At 42.4% G+C, this 13,480-nt stretch overlaps 1 protein-coding gene across 8 annotated transcripts in view; it reads right to left on the bottom strand.

The window, feature by feature from the left end:
• Window positions 1–13,480, bottom strand: part of FARS2 (phenylalanyl-tRNA synthetase 2, mitochondrial) — a 512,480-nt gene that overhangs the window by 145,886 nt on the left and 353,114 nt on the right. For all 8 annotated transcript variants that reach the window (XM_063605131.1, XM_003806719.6, XM_034961385.3 and 5 more), the window contains one exon: window positions 12,480–12,631. In XM_063605131.1, coding sequence (XP_063461201.1) covers window positions 12,480–12,631 — 152 coding nt within the window. The remainder of the gene's footprint in view (window positions 1–12,479; window positions 12,632–13,480) is intronic.

Genomic DNA, 13,480 nt, shown 5'->3' with positions numbered 1-13,480 from the left:
GGCTCACCATCAGGGCAGGCGGGCAGCCTTGCTGATGATTCTGCTGTAACAGCAGAGTCCCGCATCCCAGGCAGTGGTCTCCACATTCCTCTGTAACTGTGCCTTACCTAGGAATCCACTCTGCCAATGACTGGATCGCTGTCCCCCTAAGCCTTATTTCTCTGTGACCACTCATCTGCCCCACCACACATGTCCAGTGTCCACTGGCCACTTGTCTCTCTACCAAACATCCCTCCTAAGACAGACACCCAGGATCTTGGGTGCCATTAGGACCACTGGCAGACATCTGTGCACGTCATCAGTCCCTCCCCCCGGGGCTGACCTCATCCCTGTCTATGCTGGCCCCTTGCCTTCTTTGGTTCACCCTCCTGGCTGCTACTCGAGCCTCAGTTATGAGCAAATTAAAGAAAAGAATTAGCACAAGAGACATGGGAGCTGCCTCAGCCTGCACCCCTGTGTCAGTCGTGGCCCTGCTTGTGTGATCCTGGAGCCCAGCTTGTTTCTTGCTCTGGAGAAGACCAGCAACGTGAGGCCCAAGACTGCCAGACCCGTCTGTGCTGCTCAGAAATGTGAATTGGTGAAGCGTGACTCCAGTAGGTGTTACCTGCATACCCTTGAGACTTTCTCACAAGTCACAGGCCTGTCTTTAGAGACCTAACTCCAAGATCTACAGTCAAGATAATGGTCCCTCTGAAGGGGCCAGGATGTATCCAAATTCATAAATCTCTTCGTTTTCAAGACAGTATCATTAATTGTGGGAGCTATGGTACATTCAAGGCTGAGCCACGTGTGGGATGGGAAGAACTCAGGAGACACAGGTGGATGGACGGTGAGTTAGGTGGGGATGAGGGGCAGACTCCCATGCTGACTCTGGACATCGAATTTGGGTGGTAGCCAGAAAGAAGTGATCTTGTGAACGGAAGGCACAAGTTTAAAAACCTCGAACAATTCAGAGTCTCACTCATAACTGCCCAAAATGAGGGGGCGGGGCCGCCCCACCCTACCCCATTTCTGCCAGCAATTCTGTGACTTATATCATGTCACAGGTTGCTCTTGGTGTGTGTTTAACTTGCTTGAATCTAATCATGAGGGGGTGGGGCAGGGAACATCAAAGGATGTGGGTTACTCTCACCCCTCATCTTGGAAAGACAGCGTCCCATCGCCACACTACAAAAAGGTGCCCAGGATGCCAAGGGAAGACAATAGCCCAAGACTCGCTGAAAACCGCTAAGTGAAAGTTAAAAAGGATTTCACGAAGGTGTGCGTTACAACAGCAGATCATTGAAGATACAGCTCCTTCAGCGCCCGGCTTCTCTCCCTGCCTAGCTGCTGTTGAGCAAGCAGTCTCTCTGCCTCTGCCCTTCTCTCTGCAGAGACACTACTCCTGGGTCCCTGCCAGGACAGCACTGAAGGGAATCCCGAAGAATCTTTAGGCAAATGGTGATGTGCAGGGCAACAAGGAGGAACAAGGTGTTTGGGGACTGAGCAAACTGTGATTTAATTCGTCTAATGCTGGTGTCAAACAGGGCTGCTATATGATGGGAATGAGATGCACCCATCGTAAGCTGTTAAAAGAAAGCTTGGGGAAGGAGGAAAGGGAAAGGAAGAAGGGGAAAACAGATATCCAGGCTAAAAATAGTTTGTGAGAATTGCTTTTTCGGCTGTCTGAACCACCACAACAAAAGTTCTTATACCCACATCACCAGCATTACAATAAAAATGGAAAAGAAAAGGAAGCAGCCAGGAGAGTTTTAAAGAGGCCTGGCAGTGTCTGGCCATCCCCTTGGTACTGCATGCTGCCAACTTCAAGGAGACACAACTTCTGACAAGCTCCCTGTACCCATGGCTCTCTCAAGATTAGCTGTCACTGGCTTTTCAGCGCTAGGCTATCTTTAAGTTCAGATAACTGCACTTATTTGGCTCTGTCCAGAGGAATAAGACCAGGATGTGATTTGCAAACCAGAAATGTCATCTCATCTGCCACTGTCCACAGCATTTTCCCAACACAGGACCCAGAGAACACCCAGACTGGCTATATAACTCTGCTGACCAGCATCGATGCCACTTTACAAAGTCTTTTTTTTTTTTTTTTTTTTTTGAGACACAGTCTCGCTCTGTCACCCAGGCTGGAGTGTAGTGGCATGATCTAAGCTCACTGCGACCTCCGCCTCCTGGCTTCAAGTAATTCTCCTGCCTCAGCCTCCTGAGTAGCTGGGATTACAGGTGCGTGCCACCACGTCTGGCTAATTTTTGTATTTTTAGTAGAGACGGGGTTTCACCACATTGGTCAGGCTGGTCTCGAAATCCTGACCTCGTGATCCGCCTGCCCTGGCCTCCAAAAGTGCTGGGATTACACACATGAGCCACCGTGCCCGGCCTACAAAGTATTTTTTTAATTAAAAATTTCCTCCTTAAATTGCAGGAATAACATGCATCATTTCCAAATGACAGTTTTATACAAAGTCTCATTCTGTTTCCCTTCATTATCCCAACTTCCCAGTTATATGCATTTGGCTGCCAAGTCCAAGGCTCCCAGTTGTACTGAGGTTATTCTTTATTTTAAAGTACAAGTTAGATTGACTATGACACTGGCTTTTTATTCTAATAGCTAACTCGTTTTTTGGAAACTGTCTGTAATTTTCAAAGCATTTCACATATATAGTGTCATCTAGTTTTCCTAGCTACCATTTATGGATCATCTTACTCCTGGTGGTAGATGAGGAAACTAAGCCTCCAAAAGTCCCAACATCACACATCTAAGGTGTGAAAGTCAGGACTCACCCATGCCTTCCAATTCTAAATTCTGAGCTCTTCCACTAAACTACATGGACTCTACTTCTCATAAACTATTTCCAGTCATTGAATAACAGTTCCTCTAAGGAAGGAAGAAGCACTAGTTAACCATCCAGCAAGCATTATGTAGTAAGTCTCCCTCCAGTGATATAAACATTGCAGGAAGATGAAAATGAGCTGTTGTCTTAATCTGTTCCTGCCACTATACAAAGTAGCTTAGATTGAGTAATTAATACACAATAGAAACGCATTTCTCACGGTTCTGGAGGCTGGGAAGTCCAAGACCAAGGTGCCAGCAGATTTGGTGTCTGGTGAAGGCGGTCTCTCTCCACTTCATAGATGGCTCCTCTTATTCATCCTCACATGGCGGAGGGACAAAGGACAAAAGGGACGAACACTGTGTCCTCCCCAAGGTGGAAGAGATGGAAGGAGCAGGCAGCTCTCTGAAGCCTCTTCTATAAGGGCACGAATCCCATTCATGAGGGCAGAGCCCTCATGACTTAATCATTTCCCAAAGGCCCCGTTTCTTAATACCAACACAATAGAGATTCCTGTTTGACATGAATTTTGGAGGAACACAAACATTCAAACCATAGCAGTTACTATGCCACAGGCCTCTAAGGAGTTTCCATCATGTGGAATAGCCTAGAAAAGTTTAAATGCAAATAGAGAATAAAAGCTAAGAATGAGCCAACAATAAGCTGCAGTTACACAGAGTTCTACACATGGAGCTGACTGGTGGCAGGTCGGAGAAAGAGGAAGGCGGTGTAAAAAATCTGATGAGCCCTCCAGGTTGAAATTGCTCTGCCACGGGCTTCCTGCTCTGGCGAGTAGGGCTGGGCTGTTTTATAAGTGGCCCCTAGTGAGATTGACAATGGATTCTTAACCCAACGGTGGTCCATGTGCAGGTGGCCCAGCACCCCAGGAGGCAGTCTGACGCAAGGGGATCTGACTGAAAGGCATGATGGTGTTTAGCTCAGTCAGTCAGGCTATTTCCCTCCAGAATTTGCACTGGATAATGAAGCAGACTGGCTAGAAAAGACTGCAGGTAATGTAGAAAGAGGAGAGATGTTAATGTGTGTATGGTGGGGAAGTAGAGGATACAGACTGGCCAGCAGAGGGAAGGACAGAAACAGAGCCAGAGGCACCCAGAGGCTGAGGGTCTCTGGCCCTTAGACCTTCCCTCAGTTCTGAAGAGCTTTCCAGTTTTGATTCAGGTGTATCCTGAGATAAATTCCCTTTGTCTTAAAGTACCCACCATGAGTGGGTCTATCCTGGCAACAGTTTTTGGAAGCTGAGTTTCTATGACAGGTAGTTCACACACATTAACTAGAGTTGGGACTGTGTACATCCCATTCATAAGGGATTAGAAGGGAGACAGACATACACAGCTTGCTATTCTGTTTCCCTGGTAAACTTTCCCAGACTGAAGGCCTCTTTCCTCTGAATCTACAGCCCTGGATGATGGGTACCTTCCATTTCGAGTCAATCAAAGTTTCCTGAGTGTTAATTACATGCAAGAAACTGGGAAGGCCATTCATTAGGCTTAACCAGCCTTGTTACATCATACTTTTTATTGCTATTTCACTTTTTGCATGTTATTTAGCTCCATAAAAACCGGGATCTTGGCCAGGTGTAGTGGTTCACACCTGTAATCCCAACATTTTAGGAGGCCAAGGAGGGATGATCGCTTGAGGCCAGGAGTTCAAGACCGGCCTGGGCAACAAAGCAAGACCTACATCTATTAAAAAAAAAAAAAAAAGAGTTAGCCAAGTATGGTGGCCTATGCCTGTAGTCCTAGCTACTTGGGAGACTGAGGTAGGAAGATCACTTGAGCCTAGGAGTTGCACTCCAGCCTGGGCAACAGAACAAAGCCCTGTCTCAAAACACAAAAACAAACAAACAAACACCCCAGAATCTTGCCGCCATACCCTTATAACCCCACAGCAATTAGCCCAATGTTTTCCACAGCACAGGAACTCAAGAATCAATTGGCAAATGTATTTATGGCACATCTCTTTGCATGAAGTTTAAGGAAGGCTAGAAGTGGTGGTGCCTAAATCAGAAGCTACGTAGTTCAGGTGAAAGAGAAAATAAAGAAGGATGTGTAAGAACAGTAAACCTACTGACATATAGGAGAAGGCCGGAGGCCTGTCCATCTGACCCACGTGGCTAACTAGACCCTGGGCAGCATCTGACTCAAGTGGAGCCCATCCACCAGCTGCCTCTGATCTGGCAGGAAAAGTTGAGTTGGGCTAATCCGGTCTCTTTGTTGAGACCATCAGAATAACGCAAGGGACTTGAAGTTGGTGCTGATTGCTGGACAGTGAAGGTCATGTGGACTCGGGGCCCGGGTGGGGTATTCTCAACTCTGTATAAGACAAAAAAGAGCAGAAACGACATGGTGGGAAGGTGGGGAGAGACAGAATAAGTGTGAGAAAATGAAATGGAATAGGGAAGTGGTGACACCATGGAAAGAGTGAAGCTCAGACCCTTCAACTGCCTCAGTTCCTGCTCTTTCCAAAGCCTGGTTAATTTGTCCAGCTTGTCCTACATTTGAACAAGTGGGTCTCTCTGTTCCTTGGGACAAGAGCCCCCACTAGAACACCTCCTCCTGTGATGTGTTCTATCCCTTCTCCCCACTGCTCATAACATAAAATGAAGTACAATTTTATGAAACTTTTTTTATAAGAAGCATAAGACATTCTCCATTAAAGAAAATCCCAGTGGTTCGCAAACTGGGGGCAATTTTGCCTACCAAGGGGGCACTGGAGACATTTTTAGTTGTCATGTGTGTGCGTGTGTGTGTGTGTGTCTGTGCGCGTGCACGGTAGGAAGGTTGTTACTGCTATCTAGTGAGTAGAGGCCAGGGGTTCTGCTAAACATCTTATAATGCACAGGACAAAGAGTTACCAGGCCCAAAATATCAGTAGTGCAGAGGTTAAAAAACCCTCCCCAAGACCAAGGGATGACAATGCAAAGCATATACCAACTTCTCTATGTAAGGGCCGAAAACCCATCTGCTGCACACATAGGGAAAACAGTCATGATTGGGAAAATGTAAAAGTGTAAGAGCTGTTGTGTTCGGGTGTTGAGATGATGGGTGAATCTCATCTTTTCTATTTTCAAATTTTTATGCATTGGCATTTTTATTGGGTGTAATTTGACAAAGTGAAAATGAATGAACACATGGAAAAAAGAATGAAGAGAGGGAGACTGGAAGGAGAATGCACTGCTCCAGTACTGCAGGAGGAAGAGCTTTGACCAGGTCAACATCCATGACTCATGCACACTGGGAAGCCAGGCCAGCCACACCGAGAAGGTGCTTCTCATGGTGAAGACCCTCTTGAGAATTCTGTCAGACATGGTCACAAGTGTTCTAGTCTACCCACTTAAGCCAAATTATAAAAAATGGCAAGTGATAGATCACAAAAGGGAATATAACCATGAGGAAGTTCAAGTAGGGATGAAGAGAACTGAGAGGCCCCTTTAGTGACCTGGGGTTGAGGGAGGAGCTCACCTCTAGCATCTCAGCTCTGACTGACAGTGCACAGACTCAGGAAGCCCCATCTGCGACTGTGAGCAGAAAGTGGCAGGCCAGCAGTCCCAGGAACAAGGAGTGAGTCTATGAGCAGAATCGGGTTAGGGGCATCAGTGAATCCACCCTTTCAAACCTGCCCTTGCTGCAGATACCTGGGGCATTTTTCACCACCAAACCCCTCCTTGCAATCAAAGGAAAGGGATGGTAGTAAAAAAAAAATTTTACTCCCCAATTCCCACTCTCAAAAAGGTCTGTCTTAAACCCAGACCAAATCTGACCTATTAAGGTCTACTTTATCTTACAGTCCATCTCCACAGTTCATAAATAATCAGCTGGCATCTCCAAATGAAGTGTTGGCAGCTAAAGGCAATGGCTAAGTTCCCCTGGGATACTCTTCACTCTTCCTCATACCCCATTTTGCTAAGAAATATTCTGAGCAACTGGTGTTACAGAATAAAACAAAAAACAACACCATAATTCCTTAAGGTGCATGAACTTGGAGACTGAAGATGATCAATGTATTCATATTACAAATGTGATGGAGGGGATATCAAGTTCATATACTGACATACATGATTGCCTTCTCAAATCTCCCATTTAGTCAATGCGTCATATAGTACCATATTCCAAAGACGTAAAAGGACATGGCAACCTGGTCCCCTTCCCTACAGGTAATCACCATTCTATTTTTTGTTACATTAAGTTTAGAACTACAAGAACTCTTCTGCACGTTAAGTGGCCCATAGATTAAGTAGCAAAGATCCTCTGGGAGAAGGTTCTAAATGACTGGCTGGAACAAAACGCCATTTTCTTCTAACCTGAACATCTATCCTCCTTCAGGGCACAAGCTGTTATTTGTAATCAAGAAAAAATTTCTCCATTTGTCTAATATTATGAAATTAGGCTCTTCGTCGGCAGTTTATGTCTCCCTGAAACATCTTGGGATCTGTTTTTGTTCAGAAAATAACATGCAACGTGTTCAACGACTTTGTCTTTCACTCAGTCCTATCATGTCTCACACTTAAGCATGCTCTGATGTTAGGCAAAGAAAGGGTCGGCGCTCTTTTGCACTATCAGGCTAGATTTCATTTATATGTTTATGGAATAAAATAAATCTTGAGGTCAAGGTTCAAGGTCAGGAGACCATTCACTTCCTATCACCTAAGTAGTCAGGGACTTGTGGGCACAGGGTGCTCAAGGAAGGATGATCTCCTAGTAGAGGGTTTTGGAATTTGGGAGTCAGAGTCTTCAAAAAAAACTTCATGTATCCCCCTCCCCCAAATCAAGGGTTAGCAACCTACAGCCCATGGGCCAAATTCACATTCCACTGTCTGATATTGTAGTCAAAGCTTCATTGGAACACAACTAGGCTCGTTTGTTTATATTTTATCTGTGACTGCTTTTGCACTTGCAGACTTGAGTAGTTACGAGAGAAATCTTATGACCCACAACGTCAAAAATATTCACAATCTGGTCAGCCCTTGCCCTAGATACTTACTGAGGATCACTGCACAGTAAGCCATCATTACTAAATAATGTGTCCTTTTCCTCAGGTATATTTCCCAGTACTGTAATAGCTAGGTTTTGCTTTGGCTGTCAATAATGAGATCTAAAAAATAAGTGGCCTAAACAAGGTATTTCTCTCTCAGCTAAAAGTCCAGGACTGAAGTGACACAGATTCAAGCCCCAGGCTATTTCTTCTATGTTGTTGTTCCACTCCTTACAGTCTCCATTGCCAAGTCCGCACCATGGCCCAAAATGGCTGCCAGAATACTAGCCATCACATTCACAATGAAGTAGCAGGAAGAAAAAAGAATACCCTCAATTCAACTTTTAAAGAAACTTCTGGAAATACCACTAAACACATCTACTTACAAATCATTGGCCAATTTAGAAGTATAGACTTCTAGTTGAATGGAAAATTGCTGAGCTAAAAAATCAGGTTTTTGTTATTACAAAAATGGCACCAGGCGGAAGGACGGGGGCAAGGGGAATTGGATACTGAGAGATAATTAGCAATCTCTGCCACAGGAACCTTACTCCAATCACCAAGCCCCTTATTTCTTAAAAAGGGACACATGCCCTTGGCAGCCATGCCCTTTGGCATAGCTCCAAAAAAATAGTCTGTAAATATCTGTACAATATGTATTTAAGATATTGTAAGATCAGTGCCAATGAAGAATGTTTTCAAATTTCTAATCAAAAGTACTGTCTCCTTCAGAAGGAACTGAATAAGTTCACCTTTTAGCAGGTCAGTATGGGGTTGTGTGTGTATACCTGCATTAAGAGTATTTCTAATACTCTATTTTTTTAAGAAAAATATTTATTTTTTTTCAGTGATTTTTTTAATGGGGTGTCTGCCTGCCTGATCTGTCCCTGGGTCCACAGGACCCCGACACTACCCTACTCCCACTGCAGTCTTTCCAGTTAGCATGCCCATTCAGCATTCCCCTTGAACACTACCAAATTATCAAAAAGATTCAACGTTTACCCCCTCCTCAAGTGACATCTACCCCCAACATCCAGCACAACAGAAATTTCTCTCAGCTTCCTAGGTTTTCAGCATCTCTCTGTAACCTAGTAGGTTCTGAAAATCTCCAGTGCGAAAGGGTTACTCATCCCACTTTTGATGCTGGCAAGGGTGAAGCTACGGCCGTATCAGAAAGTAAGGGACTGTGACCTCAAAAATTAAGAATGAATTCCAAATCCCTGATTCCAGAGTTTTCTGTAGGTTGAGCATCTCTAATCTAAAGATCCAAAATCCAAACTGCTCCAAAATCTGAAGCTTTCTGATTATTCAATATACATAAACTTTATTTTATGCACAAAATTATTGAAAATATTGTATAAAATTACCTTCAGGATACGTGTATAAGGTATATATGAAAGAAATTTTGTGTTTAGACTTGGGTCCCATCCCCAAGATATCTCATTACGTATATGCAAATATTCCAACATCTGAGAAGATCCAAACTCTGAAACACTTCTGGCCCCAAGCATTTTTTGGATAAGGGATACTCAACTTGTACTAAAAAAGAATGGGAAAAAATTACAAGTCACATGCCTTTGGCATATCAATTAGTACTTAGCAATCAGTTTTGTTCCAATATTTTTCCTTCTCTTCAAATGTAAATAACTAGACTTCTAGTATCAACATGGAAACTCCTGGAAATTTCTTTCTCACATAAAAGTCCAGGGCTGAATTGGCACTCCACAGCATCAGGGATCCAGACTACCCCATACATTCTATTTTCTGTAAAGTTAGGAGACAGATATCATCTGCAAGCTCCAAAATATATTTAAAGGCTGCCAACAGCAGCTGAAATCAAGTAGAAGCCAAATGAGAGGAAGTGAAGAGAAGAAACACACAGAGTGGCACATCTCAGAAAACTCCAGCAAAAACATGGTTTTTTTGTTTGTTTGTTTCGTTTTTTGTTTTTTTTTTTTTAAGAGCTATGGGTTACAATCCGAAGTGTAAAGTCTCTATCTCCAAGTGTTGATAATGGGGTAAGCAAAGGTAATTATTCTGTTTCTAACAAGTGTAGATTTGGGGTGGAAGGAAGACCTATACAAAAAAATCGAAGAGATGAGTCATGTTTAAAGAAAGTTGGTTTCTTGGCGTTCTAGAAAAATAAAGCCGTAAGAGCATGAAAACAAGCTAGGTTGAATGTCTATCCCAGCCCCTGCCTGCTATGCCAACCCTCAACCTCCCCCCAGTCTTGTGCAAATAGCTGGTCCAGGAAACCCAATGCATTCAAATATGAGCGGCAAAAAAGCGATCATATGCACGCCATTGACAGATCAATTAAAAAAGAATTGAGGGAAAAAAGAGGACAATGGCAGAGAAACAGAAAAGTCACAGAAACATGTTGCCATTGGAGCATACGAAATTTCTGGCTAAATATTTTACAATCAATTTTTAAAATGTAGTGAAGCAATTTCTCTATGAAGGAAGACCAGAAAGCAGAAATAACTCAGAGAAGAGATGGCAAGAAAGCAGGGGGAGCTGAAATGTGAGCTTGCAGAACCCAGAACGGGGAGAAAAGCAAAGTAACTACAGATGGAAGGCACACAAGGGAGAAAAGACAGAAGAAAACACAGTAAGGGACAGAGAAGATAACAATGAGGAAAGCATACCAAATGAAGCGGAAATGAGAATTTTAAAACATTAGAGAGAAAATAATAGGTACAGAAGTCAGACAAAGGAGAGCCTACTTATGCATAACTGGATCCCTGAAGAATGAAACAGAACAGAACAATGGATCAGAACAAATCCCTAAAGATATAATTCAAGAAAATTTTCCTAAAATAAATAAGAGTCCAATCCAATTTGTGAAACACAATGATATATACTAGGGAGAAAAGATCAATACTGAGGTGGAGCCTGATAAAGATATTAAACTTGAAAGATAAAGAAGGAATCCTTTAAAACAAAAAGCAAAAAGATCAAGTATGGCATCAGATTTCTTTATATGAAATTAAACTTGAGAGGACAATCGAGCAGCACTTACAAGATCCTCCCAAAAAGAAAGACCAAGCCAAGATTTTACTTCCAACCAAACTGTTATTCAAGTATAAACAGATAAACAGTTTTGAACATGCGAGAGCTCAGGGACTATTGTTTCCACAAGTTGTTGAGCAAAATTCTAGATGATGAACTTCAGTCATTTAGATAATTGGGGAAAGGGAGGCAAAACAATTGGCAGTGAACACTGAACATCTTTATCTAGAGAATGAATGCTTTAAAAGACAAAGAAGGCAGCCCAGCGCGATGGCTCACACCTGTAATCACAGCACTTTGGGAGGCCCAGGCGGGTGGATCATGAGGTCAGGAGATGGAGACCACAGTGAAACCCTGTCTCTACTAAAAAATACAAAAAAATTAGCCGGGCGCCGTAGCAGGCGCCTGTAGTCCCAGCTACTCAGGAGGCTGAGGCAGGAGAACGGCGTGAACCTGGGAGGCGGAGCTTGCAGTGAGCCGAGATCCCATCACTGCACTCCAGCCTGGGCGACAGAGTGAGACTCCGTCTCAAAAAAAAAAAAAAAAAAAAAAAGACAAAGAAGGAAACAGGTGGGAGTCTGAATGACAGGATATAACATGGGAGCCAGGAGCCCTGACAACTTAGATATGACACACCTGGAACAATCAGGCGGGGAAGGGAAAATGGAGGTGTGAATTAGACAGGATTTGGTGACTGTTTCTTCTCTAACAGCTAGGAGCCAAAGGGGACCATTTAAAGGTGATCAGTCAGAAATGCAAATCAAATCACGTCACTTATCTCTCTGCTCCTATCCTTCTATAGCTTCCCACTACAATTAGAGTAAAATTCCAAGTCTGAGACCTTGCAGGTTCCAGGCCCACCTGGCCCTGGAAACACATCACTACCCAACAATCATCACTTTACACAGCCTCCCCCTTGGTCCTTGAGCTGCCGTGTTCTTGGCTGCCTTCTGCATCTCATGTGCCCTTTTCCCCCCAGGACTCCCATGTGCTATCTGCGATGCTCCTTCTTCTTTCTTCACTGCCCATCATCCTTCTGTTCTCAGCTTCCATGTCTCAAAGTGGCCTGCCCTGACTCCCCACATGAAATTAGTTTTTTGATGACACCCAATGCATGTTTCCCTCATAATAGCATGCTTTCATAATTATGTATTTAACGTCTGCCTCTCTCACAAGACTATAAGTTCCAAGAAGGCAGAGCTAAGTCTGTTTGGAACACATTTAATTCCTAGGACGTAATATAGATCTTGGCGTGTGGTATGTGCTTAATAAATATTTGCTGAGAGACTATCAAAACAGCTTCTACTCCACAAACTGCTCTTTCTGCCCATTTCCTCTGCACCTGGAACATGCTAAGGTAAGAAGTCACTTCCAAAAACAATACTGAAAAGCTGCAGGACTTTTAAAAGATTCTGTTTCATATATTTTCTTTACTAAGGCAGGAAAGATGGAAAATGCATCTTGGAAAGATTTTCAGAGACGACTGATATCAAAGAGTTTTCTGATAAGCTATACATTCACTACAAATTCAGAAGACATTTTGTCTCAGATACCCTGGGTTTCAGCAAATTTTATGATATGCTTCCACATGACATTTATCACACAGAGATAGTCAAGGGTAAAATCAGAAAGCTTTTCACTTACTTTGGATGTACAAACTTGTCTATGAGATCAACCTTTTCCACCAGGTCTCCTCCAATTGTTCGGACTAAGTCATAGAAATCATTTTCTGCGTAATTCTCAGAGGGCAACCAGAATGAAATATCATTGATCACAGCCGGATATTTGCTAAGAGGCTAACAAAACAAGAGGAGAAAAGATACATGAACTTGTTAGTTGAATGAGAATATTTAAATTTTTCATAAAAAGTTGCACTTGACTAATTAGGAAATGCTAGTAAAACATCATTTCAGCATCTAAATTTGCAGAACAAAATGAACTTAAAAGACAAATCAATATTCAAAATTAGCAAATTCCATTATGAATATTACAGATTCTTATCACATTCATGTGTAACATTACCATATATTATATTTATATTGCCATTAACGTTCAACTTAGTACAAAGAAATTTGAATGTATTATATTTCAGTTTTTCCCATTTGAATACTAGAGGAGAAAAGTTCAAATTTAATTAACATGCAATTCATTAACTTCTTGTGATACTTTCAGAAAGCCATTTTAGTAGAGGAATAAGAGCTTATCAAAATTGACATTTCAATTAGTAATGTCATTATTTGTTAGTATTTCTAATTACTAAAATAAAGGATTGGGTTGATAAGTAGTTCCTTGGGGAATTATTTTTCAAATTATGCCTTTAAGGATGTGATAAACATAAATGTAGCCATTTCCCCCACTTTATTCCATTTTTTCCAGCTTACTAGCTCAGTAGTTCACCATTATATAGGACAGACATTTAAAATTAGATATGTTTAGAAGTTACTGTATTTGTTTATTGCTTTCAGACACACACACACATATATATATCACAACTAAACATATAGCTCTCACATATATACATCAAAATTATACATAGATATATGTGTGTATGTTTTGGTCTGTAAGTTACTGCTGCAATAAAAAAAGTTTCGTTACATAACTATGAAATCCTAAGGGAATATCTGCTAAATCCAAACATCTTTTAG

This window comes from Pan paniscus, chromosome 5 (assembly GCF_029289425.2).
Source record: "Pan paniscus chromosome 5, NHGRI_mPanPan1-v2.0_pri, whole genome shotgun sequence".
Taxonomy (NCBI): Eukaryota; Metazoa; Chordata; class Mammalia; order Primates; family Hominidae; genus Pan; species Pan paniscus.
Note: the sequence above shows the minus strand (reverse complement) of the source record. Positions and strands in the feature narration are given on the sequence as shown.